Genomic DNA, 14213 nt, shown 5'->3' with positions numbered 1-14213 from the left:
TGTGTGTGTGTGTGTGTGTGTGTGTGTGTGTGTGTGTGTGTGAGTGTGAGCGAGTGACCTGGTGACTGTCATCTGTGTAATCCCAAATCCTGCTGTGCCTGTGCCTGAAATCCTCTCGTGGTCCGCGATCGTTTGGGAATACTCAACAAAATTAGCACCATTCCAGGTTCATCAAAAACATACTCTCATGATTTCAGCAGAGCAGGTGTGTGTGAGAGAATGAGCTCATGCTCTCGCTGGCATACCTGTGATGATGATGATGATGATAATGAAGGTGTATGAAGGCAGCAGCAGGTGAGTACCGACGCTTCACCTGTCCTGTTCATCTCTGTCCTTTCGGTTGAAAACAAAAGGGGAAATGAGGCTGCAGATTCCACTGTCACTGTGCTGCTTGTGTTTATGACATACTGAGAGAGTTTTGCTGTTAAAATTTCAGCACAGCAGAAATCCAGTACTGCATGTTGTCTTTCTTTTTTAACACTTGAAGTGCATTGAAATTCATTTTAAAAAATGTGTTTATTTGGCTTTTTCAAATCTGAGTTCTTCTGATTCGTGTAGTTGTTGTGAACTACATCTGCACAGTTTATAAAATGTGAAATGTGTTTTTTTTTCTCCAGTACTGTGTGACGGGCAGGTGGCCTGACCAATCAGCTGGGATGTCTGCTCGGGTGAGGCCTGTGGACCCACCCACTTTTCACTTGGAGGGGGTGGAGCAGGTTGCCATGGCCACAGAGGACATTATGTGGCCATGGGTGACACATATTATGGGTGACAGATAAATGGATTATCTCAGATAGAAATAAGTGGTTGGTTAATGATTTATAAGTTATTGGTTATTGATTTGACTTTTTTCCAAAGAGAAAATAAGCACCCAGATTTCTTCAACACCAACACCAACAATAACAATGAAGAGTGAGTTCATGTACACACACTACACACAAACCACAGCACACACTTACACAAAGTGCTTTTAACTGGTTTAATCTTTATTGGTCTTATATTTACAGAGAGGACAAAAAGAAGAAAAAAGAAAGAAAAAAAGGAGAAGAAAGAGTAAGATGAGATGATTTTTCAAATTTGTTTCATTGATTCATTGATGTTTACTCTACCTATTTGTGTTATTTCAGGAAAAAAGAGAAGAAGGAAAAACAGGAGAAGGAAGAGAAAAAAGAAACAGAAGAGAAAGAGAAAGAGAAAGAGAAAGAGAGGAAAGAACAGTAGGTTCCTCTTTGTTTAGACTGTCAGTAATTCCTGCACTCCATCATCTTTGTCTCTGTTATTGATATTTTATATTTGTTAAAGGTGAAGCATGACATTATGCCACTAGAGAATCGTGATCTGTTCGTTTCAACAATGCAAGATGGGATGCATGTTTTGTGCAGATAATGTGTGCCATTCTGCATTTAGACTCTAAAACTCTATAATGTCATCTTCCAGACCAAAGGAGATTGAGGTTGTGGATCCAGCAGGAAACATGTACTACAACTGGCTCTTTGTGATCACGTGTCCTGTTATGTACAACTGGATTCTCATCATAGCGAGGTGCCTGCTCTTACTGTCACGTCACAAAACAACACTCTGCTCTTTGATCCTGAGTTTGAGTTTAGTTACATGCAGACTCTCTCTCTCTGTCTCTCAGAGCTTGCCTTGAGGAATTGCAGAAAGACTATTTGATGTTATGGTTCATCCTGGATTACTTATCTGATCTGATGTATGTGCTCGACATGGTGTTCAGGACCAGGACAGGTGAGTGCAGCTCCATCAGGATTCTGGACATTTTCAAAGTTGGAAACTTTCCATGGGAATTATTAAAGGGAATATACTGGAAATTTGCAAAATTGCAGGTTAGCCTATAACAGGGAACTTAAATGTAGTTCTGTCATGACAACTCTCGGAGGGATTGGCATGGTAATGTACATGACAATGTTAATGTATTTGGTCTTGGCGGAATAGATCTGCTACGCTGCTGCTGCGGCAGAGCAAGTACCGAGACTTGCTGCCAATGAGCATTTAAGAAATACTGCTGCTGCACATATAACATACATGAAATAACCCCCATATAGCATACATGAATCAGCTCGTAGCAGATCTATACAAGTGGAGCTGGGGAAGGTGGAGGGTTTCTGAAGTGCGCTGCAACTGCTACGGAAAGCACTAGTCATATATTTGAATGTTGAGCAGCGAGCTCATTGGCTACCGATACAGGAGCGAACCAATCAGCTGTGCCATGTGATAATGATGTCATTAGGACAGACTGAGTTAAACCTATCGGACTGCGCCATCTAGAGTTTCATGCCAGAACTCAGTATTTGAAAAACAATATCTTGCAGCATAATCTTGGTTAAAACAACCATATTTAATGCAAATTCAGTTGAATTTCTGCACTGTGCATTGCTCAATCACATGCACAAATCATTTCTAGAATCTGCACACTACAGCAGGACCGTTAAAGTCACGCTACTGCATTTGAGCAGTCAAGAAAGCTTTTCAAGTAATTACCAGGGTAAATATATCTGATCTATGGTATTAAAGTTTAACTAGCAAATACTAAATTAAAATGTGTTTATACAGCATCTAGCTAGCCAGTAAATCAGATATTCTAAATGTATTATTTAAGACTATATCTATTCATTTGCCCAGCATCAATTGTAAAATATTTTTACCTTTCCAGAATATCTCAGTTGTTTAACTATTTATACATCTGTGCATGCCACTGCATAGTGTTTTTTTACAAGCTTTTTTCTAATCTTATTCCTCAGAACAGTGCCACATGCCCCAACTGACATTTTTAATGGGACTTTTTATATTTATGTTTGTATATGATATAGTTTGTATGTATTACTCCAATTTTTAATTTAATTCCCGTTGCAATATTTCCAAAATTCCCTAGCTTAACTTTCCATGGAAAGTTTCTGGAAATTTACTGGACATTTTCCACCCCTTTGCAACCCTAATCAGGAGACGTGTCCGTACTGAACACTGAGCGTGTTGAAATCTTGGTTTGTTTGTGCTCGTCTGCAGGATATCTGGAGCAGGGGCTCCTGGTGAAAGACGAGAAGAAGCTTCGTGATCGCTACATGCAGAGCGTCCAGTTCAAGCTGGACCTGGCCTCTATGGTTCCGACCGACATCTTCTACTTCTACTTCGGTCTGAACTACCCCGAGATTCGCATGAACAAGCTACTCAGGGTCAACCGCTTGTTCGAGTTTTTCCAGCGAACCGAAACACGGACTAACTTTCCGAACGTGTTCCGAATCTCCAACCTCGTCATGTACATTGTGATCATCATCCACTGGAACGCCTGCATGTATTACTCCTTCTCCAAGGCCATCGGCTTCGGGTCGGACGCTTTTGTGTATCCGGACCCCTCGGACCCGGAGTTTAGCCGGTTGGTGAGAAAGTACGCATACAGCACGCTCATGCTCACCACCATCGGCGAAACGCCGCCCCCTGTTAAAAACTCAGAGTACTTCTTCGTGGTAATGGACTTCCTGGTCGGCGTACTGATTTTTGCCACCATCGTCGGTAACGTCGGCTCCATGATCACCAACGCCAACGCGGCGCGAGCAGATTTCCAGGCTCGCATCGACGCCATCAAACAGTACATGAGCTTCCGAAAGGTCACCAAAGACCTGGAGAAAAGGGTCATCAAGTGGTTCGATTACTTGTGGACCAACAAGAAAGCAGTCGATGAGAGAGAAGTGCTGAAGTACCTGCCAGACAAGCTGCGGGCGGAGATCGCTATAAACGTCCACCTGGACACTCTGAAGAAGGTGCGCATCTTCGCAGACTGCGAGGCCGGGCTGCTGGTGGAGCTGGTGCTGAAGCTTCAGCCGCAGGTCTACAGCCCCAGAGACTACATCTGCAAGAAGGGTGACATCGGCCGCGAGATGTACATCATTAAGGAAGGAAAACTGGCCGTGGTGGCGGACGATGGAGTTACGCAGTTCGTGGTGCTGAGTGACGGCAGCTACTTCGGAGAGATCAGCATCCTCAACATCAAGGGCAGTAGGGCAGGCAACCGAAGAACCGCCAACATCCGCAGCATCGGCTATTCTGACCTCTTCTGCCTGTCCAAAGACGACCTGATGGAGGCGCTGACCGAATATCCGGACGCCAAGGCCATGCTGGAGGAGAAGGGACGACAAATCCTTATGAAGGTATGCGGTTCAGTAAACGGCCCTTTCATATGAGCCTCGAGAGACTAATGCATCGAACCCTATGTAGAGTCAAACGGAACCACGCGGCATGACGGTCAGTAAGAGTGGGAACAAAAAATTTACTCTTTAACGATTCTGAAGAATTCTCAGCTAACAAAAATATGTTCTAAGAATGTTTTTCTAATGTTTCATTATATAACGAAAACATTATTTCTGAATGTTCTCTAACGTCCATTTTTTTTTTTTTTTTTACTTAATTCTTGGTTATACGATCGTTAAAGGAACATGCAAACGTTATGGGAATGCTATTTTGAATGTTCTCCAGACATTTTGAAACAAGTACTAACATTTTAAAAATTACATGCACTGTTGAACGCGGAGCCTTACAAAGTATATTCCATTTGATATTGTACGCAAACGCAGGCAGTCGACACACACGCACTAGAAAGCTTCATCTTTGTGCAGTGTCTGCACTGTTTTTCTTCAGAGGTTATGGCCGATAAAAATGTCTTTGTACTCTTTTAAACTAAAGTTGCGGCTCTCTCATAACCCTTTCACACAAGCGCTTGTCAATTTTGTTGTTGTTGTTCCATCTCTTTAGTTGCATTTTCTAGTGTGAAACGGCGGCCCGGGCCAGTGCTGCCAGCTTGTGGAACAACTGATTAGTGCAAAACAAATTCAATGTGCATGTGTGACCTGCATACTACATACTATTCTGATGACGAAATCTGCATCACGCGCACTCTAGGCAGAACCTCACATACGTGTAAAAACCGAAGTATACTTTGGGCTTTAGATGAACGCCCAACTAAAATGTTTCAGAAATAAAACATTGTAGAAACATTTTTGTGCTAATGTTTTGGGAAGATTAATAAAGACCAGATAACTCTGAACAAATGTTCCATTAACGTTACTGGAAGAGCGTTTGTTCATAACTTTGAGAAAACTGTGCCCAAATGTTAGCCAAAGTTCTGAGAACTTTCTTTGTTAGCTGGGTTAGTTTTCAACCGCAGCTGCGCATTGCAGTGCCACTTATGTGTGTGCTAAAGACAGCCATATTCCTCTGTTCCTCAAAAAAGTATATAAACTAGTATCCCTAAGATCAAAGAGCAGTCATGGGCTTCATTGGTGCTGTCCGTCTGCACTCTTGCTGGTATTTCTGTGTTTTCCCTTCCAAACGCTCTACACATGCATCATGCATGCTATTTGGAATGCATATATATATATATATACACTAAACGGAAGCTATAAAAGTGTCAATTCACATTTTGAATGTTTGATCATTTTTATTTATAGGACAATCTTCTGGATTTAGAGCTGGCCAAGCAGGGTCCCGATCCCAAAGACATGGAGGAAAAGGTCATCAAGATCGGCAGCGTGCTGGATGACCTTCAGATGCGCTTCGCCCGCCTGTTAGCCGAACACGAAGCCGCACAAGGCAAACTGAAGAAGCGCGTGACTAAATTAGAAAAGAAGATCACAGACTCCAGCGGAGCGGCTCTCTCTGAGATGCTGGACCCGGAACTGGCGACTGCAGAGAAGAAAGAAGAGAAGGAATGAGATGAAAGCTGCAGATAAACCTGGTTAAACTAGATTGTATTAGTTTTAGAACTTTGAACAGAAGCCTTGTGTATTTTGTGGTCCGTCTTGGGTTCGGACTGGATTTGTGGGGATGGATAAAACCGTAGATACACATCAGCTCCTGCCCAACATCACATTTATCCTGGGCTGTCAGTCTACCACAGCAGTGTGTGAATGAAGAAGAAATCTGAGAAATCTTTGTTTGGTTCTTTCATCTTCATGCAACAGGTAGCATGCAAATGTAAGATATTGTACAGATGGTCGGTGTACACAGCATGTATCTGTGGTTAGACTGATTATATCATGTGTTTATTCTGTCATTTCTATCATGAGAGAATATAAAGAAAAAATTAATCCTTTTTGTTAGCATAAGACTGTATGATTTAGTTTCACTCAAAACTCTTGTAATAAACATTTATACTTAGAGAGAAACACTAATAACGATGCTGCTCTGGCAATATTGGTTAAAAGTTTAATCAGAGAACTAAATGGGCTGTAAAAAAAATCCGTGTGTATGTATGTAGTAATTAAAAAAAAAAACATTTATTTTTATTTTTATAAATGTTTAATGAAGGACTGGTAGTGTGAAAAGCTGACGTGTCATTGAATGACGCTTTCTGAACGCTGATGGGAGTTGTCGTTTTTACGGGTGGTTTCCGCCTCACCGTGAGCGGTTAACGACTACATTTCCCATCATGCTCTGCGTTGCTGCCGTCTTCCGCGGGCGTGCTGATCGTTAGAGTGACTCGTGTCGGTAAGACTGTTTATACTTAACTTATATCAAATCATTTTTCTTCACATTTCGCGCACATTGTCACATGATTATACACTGGTTTATTAAATTACAAATGAAATTATCCAGGGAGGGAACAGTCGCTTTTATTGAAAGCTGACATCTGTTCTGTAATGCTTTTATCTTATTTTACCGCTTTTGTCAGTGACTTTACCATGTTCTACCGTGTTTCATTAGAGATAATTACTGTGTTTTGTCAGAGCTTTTGCCCTCATGTACCATGTTTCACATTTTTGCTGTGTTTCATGTGATTTCACTCTTGTTTACAGTGAGATTTTACCCTGATTTTTCCATGTTTCACCAGCAGTTGTTCATTTTCGTTCTTTAGTGAGTTTACTCTTGTTTACAGCATGTCGTGTGAGATTTAACCTTGATTTGCCGTGTTTTATTGGTGGTTTCACTCATTTCAGAGATTTAATGGTGTTCCTTCAGGGATTTTTACGGTTTTACCATATTTGATTTTCTGTGTTCTTTCAATGTTTCCTAAGTGGTTTTACTAGGGTGACCATATTTTGATTAAGTTACCGAAAACCAGGACACTCGGCCCGGCAATGAGATACTCAAATTATACTCGAAGTTTACTCAAAAATGCCTTATAATTTCAATACATTTAAAGTATGCCTCCTCTGTATGTTATATTACAAAATACTATCTATAACCAAAGACACAAATTCAGATAGGCTTCTCGGAGGTTACTCAACATGTTTTATTATGACAAGTTTCAAAAATAACGAATGAAATGATAGAAATAATGTCTCTTAATAAATAACTAAAAATACCTCTGCTATATTAGCAATCCAAATTTAACAAAAATAGCTCTCACAAGCTTACAAAAACTAACAAAAAATATCTATATCTTTAGTGTTCTTCTTCATCCTCGTTTTCCTCTTCATCCTGTTTTTCTTCCTCATCCTCCTTGTTTGCCCATCTATATTTTGCTGTAGAGCTGATCTTTCCCAGCAGTTTTTTGTTGCTTAACAAATAAGCATGAATGTCTTTGCAAGAAGTGTCTTTGAAGTTGTATTGCACAAATAGAATCCCTTTCAATGACTCAACAGAGAGCTGGTTCCTCTCCTTTGTCCACTGGCTCTGCATCAGTGAGAAAACCCTCTCAACATTTGCATTGTGAGAGGGAAGTGCAAAGACAAACTGTGCAATCTTCAGTAGTTCTGAGTAGCATGCAATGCTTTTGGCCTTCTCAAAGTATTTGGTCCACTTCTGGTGCACCTGCAGGCCAATTAACTTCTCATCACTGTTGCACCTTTCTATTAATTTCTTCAGATTGGCGACCTGGTCAAAACACTTGACATCATCAATTGGCACCCCCTTCTCTCTTAGGTACTTGATGCAGGCCTCCACATCATTACAATCTGGTGGCTCACTCATATCCATCCACATAAATGTTGAGAGCTCTTCCATGGGAGCCATCCACTTCTCCAGATACTCCAGACATGCACTGTACAGGCCTTGCACATCAGCACAGAACTTGTCACAGCCCTCACCAAGTCCATCTCTGCGATTTTCTGCCAGTAGTCCCTTAACTTTAAGAGACATGAAATTGTTGCTCTTACGTTCAAGAAGAATGTTGTGGATGCTGTTCAATATTTTCTTCACCTCCATGATGGAGTTGTTCTCCTTTTCCATTTGTTGAATGTGGGTGTGGAACACAGACATGAGTGAGTGCATGTGCCACAGGTAAATCTCACTGAAGTCGTTTTCAAAAAACTTCTTGATCACTATGGGTGGCTTTTGCTGTGACAGAAAGAATGCCTTTAAAGCTGGAAACATCTGTAGCATCCTCTCAATGCCTGGGAACAATGACAGCCACCTTGTCTTGCTGTGAGAAAGCATCCTCCTGTACTCAATGTCAACAAAATCACAGTACTCCTTCAGGTTCTCAGTGCGCACAGTGTAAATGTGGAAGTACTGGTAGATTTTAAACATGATATTCTCAAGGTCAACATCTATTGTGTCTGCCCCATGATGAACACAATTATTCAATATGTGTGCTGGGCAACCCACACCAATCAGAGTCTTGTTCTGCAGCAACCTCTTCAAATTTGCAAACACATTGTTTCCCCCTTCATCACGTCGGATTCCACCAAAATTTGTGTTGCAGTTGTCTCCAGTAAATGCAATGCATGTGTTTTAGTGAGATAATTTGCAATGGTTTCTGCTGTCTCATTAGGTGTGTCTTTCACCTCAATTAATTTTGTTTGCACACCGCCCTTCTTCCAATCAAAGTACTGGATTATGATCGGGAATATTTTCACTGCTCCGTGGTTACTCCCTTCTGTACAAATACCACAATACGTTTCGTCACCCTACTTTTACCTTGTTTCATTAGTGATTTTACAGCGATTCGTGTTGTCAGATTCAGTCCATCATCTTTCACACACTTCTCCTCTTGCTTTCAGACTCATGGATCCGGCGTGGAGACAGCGGGGTCGAGGTCGGGGTCAGGGCAGAGGTCAGATCACCGCCAACCCCTCGACGGCACGTCCTCCTGGAGCTGTGGGGTCAGAGGTCAGAGGAGCGAGCGAGCTGAAAGGTAGAGTAACGGGATGAGATTCACTCCAGCTCGCGCTCTCTCCGATCAGATGCCGTTTCCATCGGTCTCTCTGTTTCTCTGCAGTGTCGTCTCAGTCCAGGTTTGAGGAGATCAGGAAGACTGACCAGTCGGCTGCGCAGCGATTGGCCACAGAGACACACAGCTCTTCCTCTGAGGATGAGGATGACGTTAGTGAAGATGGAGGGAAGCGGGGGCAGATTCTCCAGTCAGCTCTCTCTCCGTACAGCTCTCACACGGGTACTGACCTCACACTCACACACGTGATGATTTGATGATCTTCTGTGAGAGAGGAAGAGGAAATGCTCTGTCTGTGTATGTGTTCAGGTGATGCTGACATCCGTCTTCTGGAGAAGACCCGTCATTACTTACATGAAGTGTGTCAGTCTGGAGGAGTCACGTGTCTGATCTGCATCGCTTCTGTCAGGAGAACACAGGCCGTGAGACTCACAGACACACTCACTCATACACACACACACTCACAGACACACACACACCCACAGACACACTCACTCATACACACACAGACACACACAGACACACTCACTCATACACACACAGACACACACACTCACAGACACACACACACACACATGTCTGGTTTGCTATCCTTGTGGGGACTCTTCATAGGCGTACTGTACAGACCGTATATTCTATTGCCCTACACCAGGGGTAGGCGAGTTCGGTCCTAGAGAGCCGCAGTCCTGCAGAGTTCAGCTCCAACCATAATCAAACACACCTGAACAAGCTAATCAATGTCTTCAGGATTACTAAGGCTATAGGCAGGTGAGGTGAGCTGAACTCTGCAGGACTGCGGCTCTCTAGGACCGAACTCGCCTACCCCTGGTCAAAGAATATCGGCCGAAATATCGATATCGGCCTTTTTTTTACTCCCTAATATCGGTATCGGTATCGGCCCCAAAAAAAAACATATCGGTCGGGCTCTAGTCCACATAACAGTGAATACCAGTACACACACTTACATTCGCACACACACTATTAGCAGCCTGTTGTTTAGTTTCTTTACTTAAAATGGAACTGAATGTGTTGAAGCATTAATGACAGAAAAATAATATTTGCAAATGACATTGATATACTTCAATCGCCAGCCCTGGTTTTGAGATGATATTATGGTATTTTGTGTTGCCTAACCCTCACACAAACCTTTCTGTATTTTACCTTTCCGTTAAAACATCATGTACTGGTTTAATGCACAAGTTTTAGTTAATAGAATCAAGCTGTCATATAAAATCATATTTATCACATTTAAAATGAAAGTTTTGTAAAAAGACATCTCTGTTTTAATTTATGATTTGATTGGAGTAAAATCAGAGTTAGTTCCCATGTCAGGGAGTAGGATTGGTGCCTCGTACAAACCGTTCTGCACTTGAGCATGTGGATGCAGATATTACTTCATGTTCATCAAGCAGTTCTGCAGGGCTCCGGTGTGTTTCATTCAGTGCTGTGTTTGTTCAGAGAGCGTGTTACCGTGTACGGTGGATGTGCCCACCTGTGGAGACACCTGCGGGAAGAAACTGGACTGTGGTTTACACACCTGCTCAATGCGCTGCCACAGAGGAGCCTGTGAGACCTGCCGACAGGTGCGCGCACACACACACACACTCACTCGCACAGACTCACACACAAACTCACACACACACACTCACAAACACACACACACACTCACTCACTCACTCAATCACACACAAACACCCCCTCTCTCTCTCACACACACACACACACACGCACACTCACTCACTTACACACACACACGAGCCGTAACACTCGCTAGCGTCTTACACAGGCGGTGCTCCTCTAACTGTCCTGCCATTGCATTATTATTAGGGGTGTAACGATACACTCATGCCATGATTTGGTTCGATACACAATGCTAATCTCACAATATGATGCTCTCAGTCGAAACGAGAGCTAACGTGTTCCAGGATTGATCCTGATGATGTTAGGAGTCTCTGATAACCAGATCGAATTTTCTGGCATTCCAGCCCAGGCTTGCATTTACAAAGAAGAAATTTAACCGTTTCCCGAAACCAAAGCCCATTGTGAACGTAGATACTGATTAGAGGGGAATTTGTCTGTGTGTGTGTGTGTGTGTGTGTGTGTGTGTGTGTGTGTGTGTTTGTGTGTGTGTGTGCAGGAGGTAGAAAAGACGTGCCGATGTGGCCGCTACAGCAAACTTCTGCCCTGTCATAAGGAATATCTCTGCGAGTCCAAATGCAACAAGACACGGGCCTGCAGCCGACACCAGTGCAAGAGAAAGGTTTGTGACACACACACACATCTTTTTGACACACATGAGTGTGTCTCATTCACACTTCACCTCACATTGTGTTTGTGTCACTGATAGCTGTGTGTGTTTGCAGTGTTGTCCAGGGAGCTGCCCTCCGTGTGACATGAGCTGCACTCGAATGTTGGGCTGCAGGAACCACAAATGCCCGTCTGTGTGCCACCAAGGTGAACACTAACACACACTCATCCCTGAACACACACGGGTCAGCCGTGAGCCTGACTGTGAGCGACCACAGCTGCATGCTTTGTAGGGCTGTCAAAATGGCTGAAAAACTAAATTCAAATTTTTTACTTAAATATTATCAAAATTCGAATTATATTCGAATTTAAAATGCATAATTTCAGTTAGGGTGAAGAAAAGCTTTTGGCTTCTCTCCTGAGGCCACAAGAGGGCGCATCGAGCAAAATATTACTAATGCACGTACTCAAAACATAAGAAAACAGACTATCTGTGAAAAAAGCGCATAATGTTTAAAATAATGTTTATAAACCAATTATAATTATGTTGCTTAAACAACTATAAACAAAACAGCATCATGTATGTATGTATCGTTTAATACAAAGGGCCGAAAGCCAATCACAGAGTACATTTTTCATTTAAAAACACGTGTTGCAGTGGGATGGGGAAAAAGGCGCCATAAAGTCTCGAGATATGTTTTTTTCAAAGTTGAACTTGCATTAATTTTACATGGCTTTCTAAACATAAGGCTCTTTTGTGTGAGACACGAGTGCAACAGTGGTAGATGTCTGTCTAGAAAATGCATGAAATATGTGTTCTGTGTGAACAGCTTGGTTTCAGTTTTGATGTAAACAAGATCTTCTCCGCTTTGATGTTCTCTTTTTCCGCTATATTTTTAATGAACAACGCAGCAGCGCCGCATCCAGTGGCTTCAACTGGATAGACTAAGAAAAACATTATAATGCGACGACACTTACATCGTCATCGCATCTCGTGCGCCGCTGATAAGGCTGCCTCCTTAACGCACACCTAAAATTCGAATGCAACATTTTTGCATTCGAATGGATTTTTATTTTAAATTCGACGAATATTCGAAATTCTAAAAAAAAAATTGACAGCCCTAATGCTTTGTGTTTTGAGGATCCACCACATCATGGCTGATTGGATATTTGCAAACCATCAGACAGTGTTTTTCAGATGAGCAGACGGTCTCTTCCTGTCTTCAGTGGGCGCTTCTGGGCCAGAGCTAGTATTGAGACAAATTTCACGTATTTTAATATTGATTCACATGCTTGCGATTTGATTCAATTTCAATCTCAATTCAATTTGATTTGATTTTGGTTTATTTGAAAATATAAACAGTCAAAACATGCAGGTGGATGCTGCACACTAGTGGTGGATGAGGAGATCCCCCTCACAATGTAAAGCGCTATATAAATGTAATGAATTATTATTATTATTATTATTGTTATTATAATGCTGCAAACTACACAGTAAACCCTGTCAGTTTGGTACATTACAATAATATTAAAGTGGTTTGTTATTAAACATTCAAATTGCACATAAATTATAATATTATATTTCAATGATATAATTCTGTTTGTACTCTGGTTTGTTGTTGAAATAAAAACATTTAAACCTGCGGTTCTCAACTCTGGGCCTCGAGGTCCACTTTCCTGCAGAGTTCAGCTCCAAACTCACCTGAACGAGATTCTCAAGGTCTTCAGGATCACTGGAAAGCTACAGGCAGGTGAGTTTGATCAGGGTTACAGCAAAACTCTGCAGGAAAGTGGACCTCGAGGCCCAGAGTTGAGAAGCCCTTATTTAAACAGTGGACATCGTCACTTCTTTTCATGATGGATTTATTCAAACATGCATTAAATGTTGAAGTAAAATGTAATTTCTGTCAGGACCACTATCGTCAAAGATAACTTACAGTTAGCATACATTTTAGGTTGGGGGTATGGTTCTGTTCTGGGCAGCACTCCCTGCCCATTCATGCAGCCTAGCATGGATTAGAGAATAAATAACCCCCCTAGGGTAAACTGAACAGAACCAACATTAATGATTAATGTAGCAGATATCATCAATGTTCTAAGTGATTATTTTATACATCAACATAATTCATCGTTCATACGCTCTATTAATATGTAATGTAGTGTATATATTTAGCAAAATGCTCCTCCTTTAGAGTTATTTTTCTAGGTCATTGAATGGTTTTCTTGAGGTAAATGTGACGTGCATCTGTCAGCACACATTAAAAAGCAGCAAAACCGCATTTGTTTGAATTTTATAATAACATGGCCAGAATTGATAAGTTGAGACTTTGTTTCATATCAAAAGTAGCAAAGCACTAAGCTTATAGTGATTTATCAGATGGGTGGCCTGCTACAAATAATGTTTCCTGGAGTTTTGTTCACTGACGACAGCACAGACCGGTTCTTGGTATTTAAGAATGAATATCAGTTCATCAAAATGAGAATCGATTCAAATCGAGAAATCTGTATTTTCAGCCCAGCTGTAGGAGTGATTCTTCATAATCTCACAATCTCTTGGCTCTCCATTTTTCCAAAGGCGTCTCTCTCTCTCTCTCCCTCTCTCTCACACAACGGCTGAGCCGCCGGCGGCGGGAGCACTTCCTGTGACAGCAGGAGCGCTTCCTGTCCGCAGGGCACACGGGAGTGTGGGAGCGATGGAAACCTTGAGCAGACGTTTGACTGGCTCTTGTGTTTGTGTCACGGTCATGCTGGGCCAGAAGCGCTTCCTGTGTGCTGTTATCAGCGCAGAGTCCAGTTCGTCTGCGTGAATGAGCTGACCTTTTCTCAGAGCGGAAGTGTGTGTGTG

The 14213-nt window shown here is 42.1% G+C and overlaps 2 protein-coding genes across 2 annotated transcripts in view; both read left to right on the top strand.

Moving 5' to 3' along the window:
* The first annotated feature begins 15 nt into the window (after window positions 1-15).
* On the top strand, window positions 16-5742 carry LOC107687488 (cyclic nucleotide-gated channel rod photoreceptor subunit alpha-like). Its single transcript, XM_016484848.1, has 9 exons — window positions 16-294; window positions 618-742; window positions 859-912; window positions 1012-1053; window positions 1128-1217; window positions 1438-1542; window positions 1640-1746; window positions 3022-4160; window positions 5457-5742. Exons 2-9 carry the CDS (start codon window positions 657-659, stop codon window positions 5718-5720), a joined length of 1887 nt encoding a protein of 628 aa, XP_016340334.1. The 5' UTR covers window positions 16-294; window positions 618-656; the 3' UTR covers window positions 5721-5742.
* A 659-nt stretch (window positions 5743-6401) lies between these two features.
* The window catches only part of LOC107687495 (NF-X1-type zinc finger protein NFXL1-like), a 24587-nt gene continuing 16775 nt past the window's right edge, over window positions 6402-14213 (top strand). The window contains exons 1-8 of the mRNA XM_016484855.1: window positions 6402-6495; window positions 8952-9085; window positions 9170-9343; window positions 9431-9588; window positions 9734-9740; window positions 10496-10704; window positions 11259-11381; window positions 11485-11575. Of these exons, the coding sequence (XP_016340341.1) occupies window positions 8956-9085; window positions 9170-9343; window positions 9431-9588; window positions 9734-9740; window positions 10496-10704; window positions 11259-11381; window positions 11485-11575 (892 nt within the window). The 5' untranslated portion in view covers window positions 6402-6495; window positions 8952-8955. The remainder of the gene's footprint in view (window positions 6496-8951; window positions 9086-9169; window positions 9344-9430; window positions 9589-9733; window positions 9741-10495; window positions 10705-11258; window positions 11382-11484; window positions 11576-14213) is intronic.

This window comes from Sinocyclocheilus anshuiensis, unplaced genomic scaffold, assembly GCF_001515605.1.
Source record: "Sinocyclocheilus anshuiensis isolate Anshui unplaced genomic scaffold, SAMN03320099.WGS_v1.1 scaffold1689, whole genome shotgun sequence".
In the NCBI taxonomy this organism is placed as follows: Eukaryota; Metazoa; Chordata; class Actinopteri; order Cypriniformes; family Cyprinidae; genus Sinocyclocheilus; species Sinocyclocheilus anshuiensis.
The sequence above is the reverse complement of the archived record's forward strand: the minus strand, read 5'-3'. Positions and strand labels throughout refer to the sequence as shown.

Coding starts and splice junctions, on each gene's coding strand:
- LOC107687488 (XM_016484848.1), top strand. CDS start 657: ATGTCTGCTCGGGTGAGGCCTGTGGACCCACCCACTTTTCACTTGGAG. Junction 913..1,011: donor ACCAACAATAACAATGAAGA/GTGAGTTCATGT, acceptor ATTTACAGAGAG/GACAAAAAGAAGAAAAAAGA. Junction 1,747..3,021: donor GGTGTTCAGGACCAGGACAG/GTGAGTGCAGCT, acceptor GCTCGTCTGCAG/GATATCTGGAGCAGGGGCTC.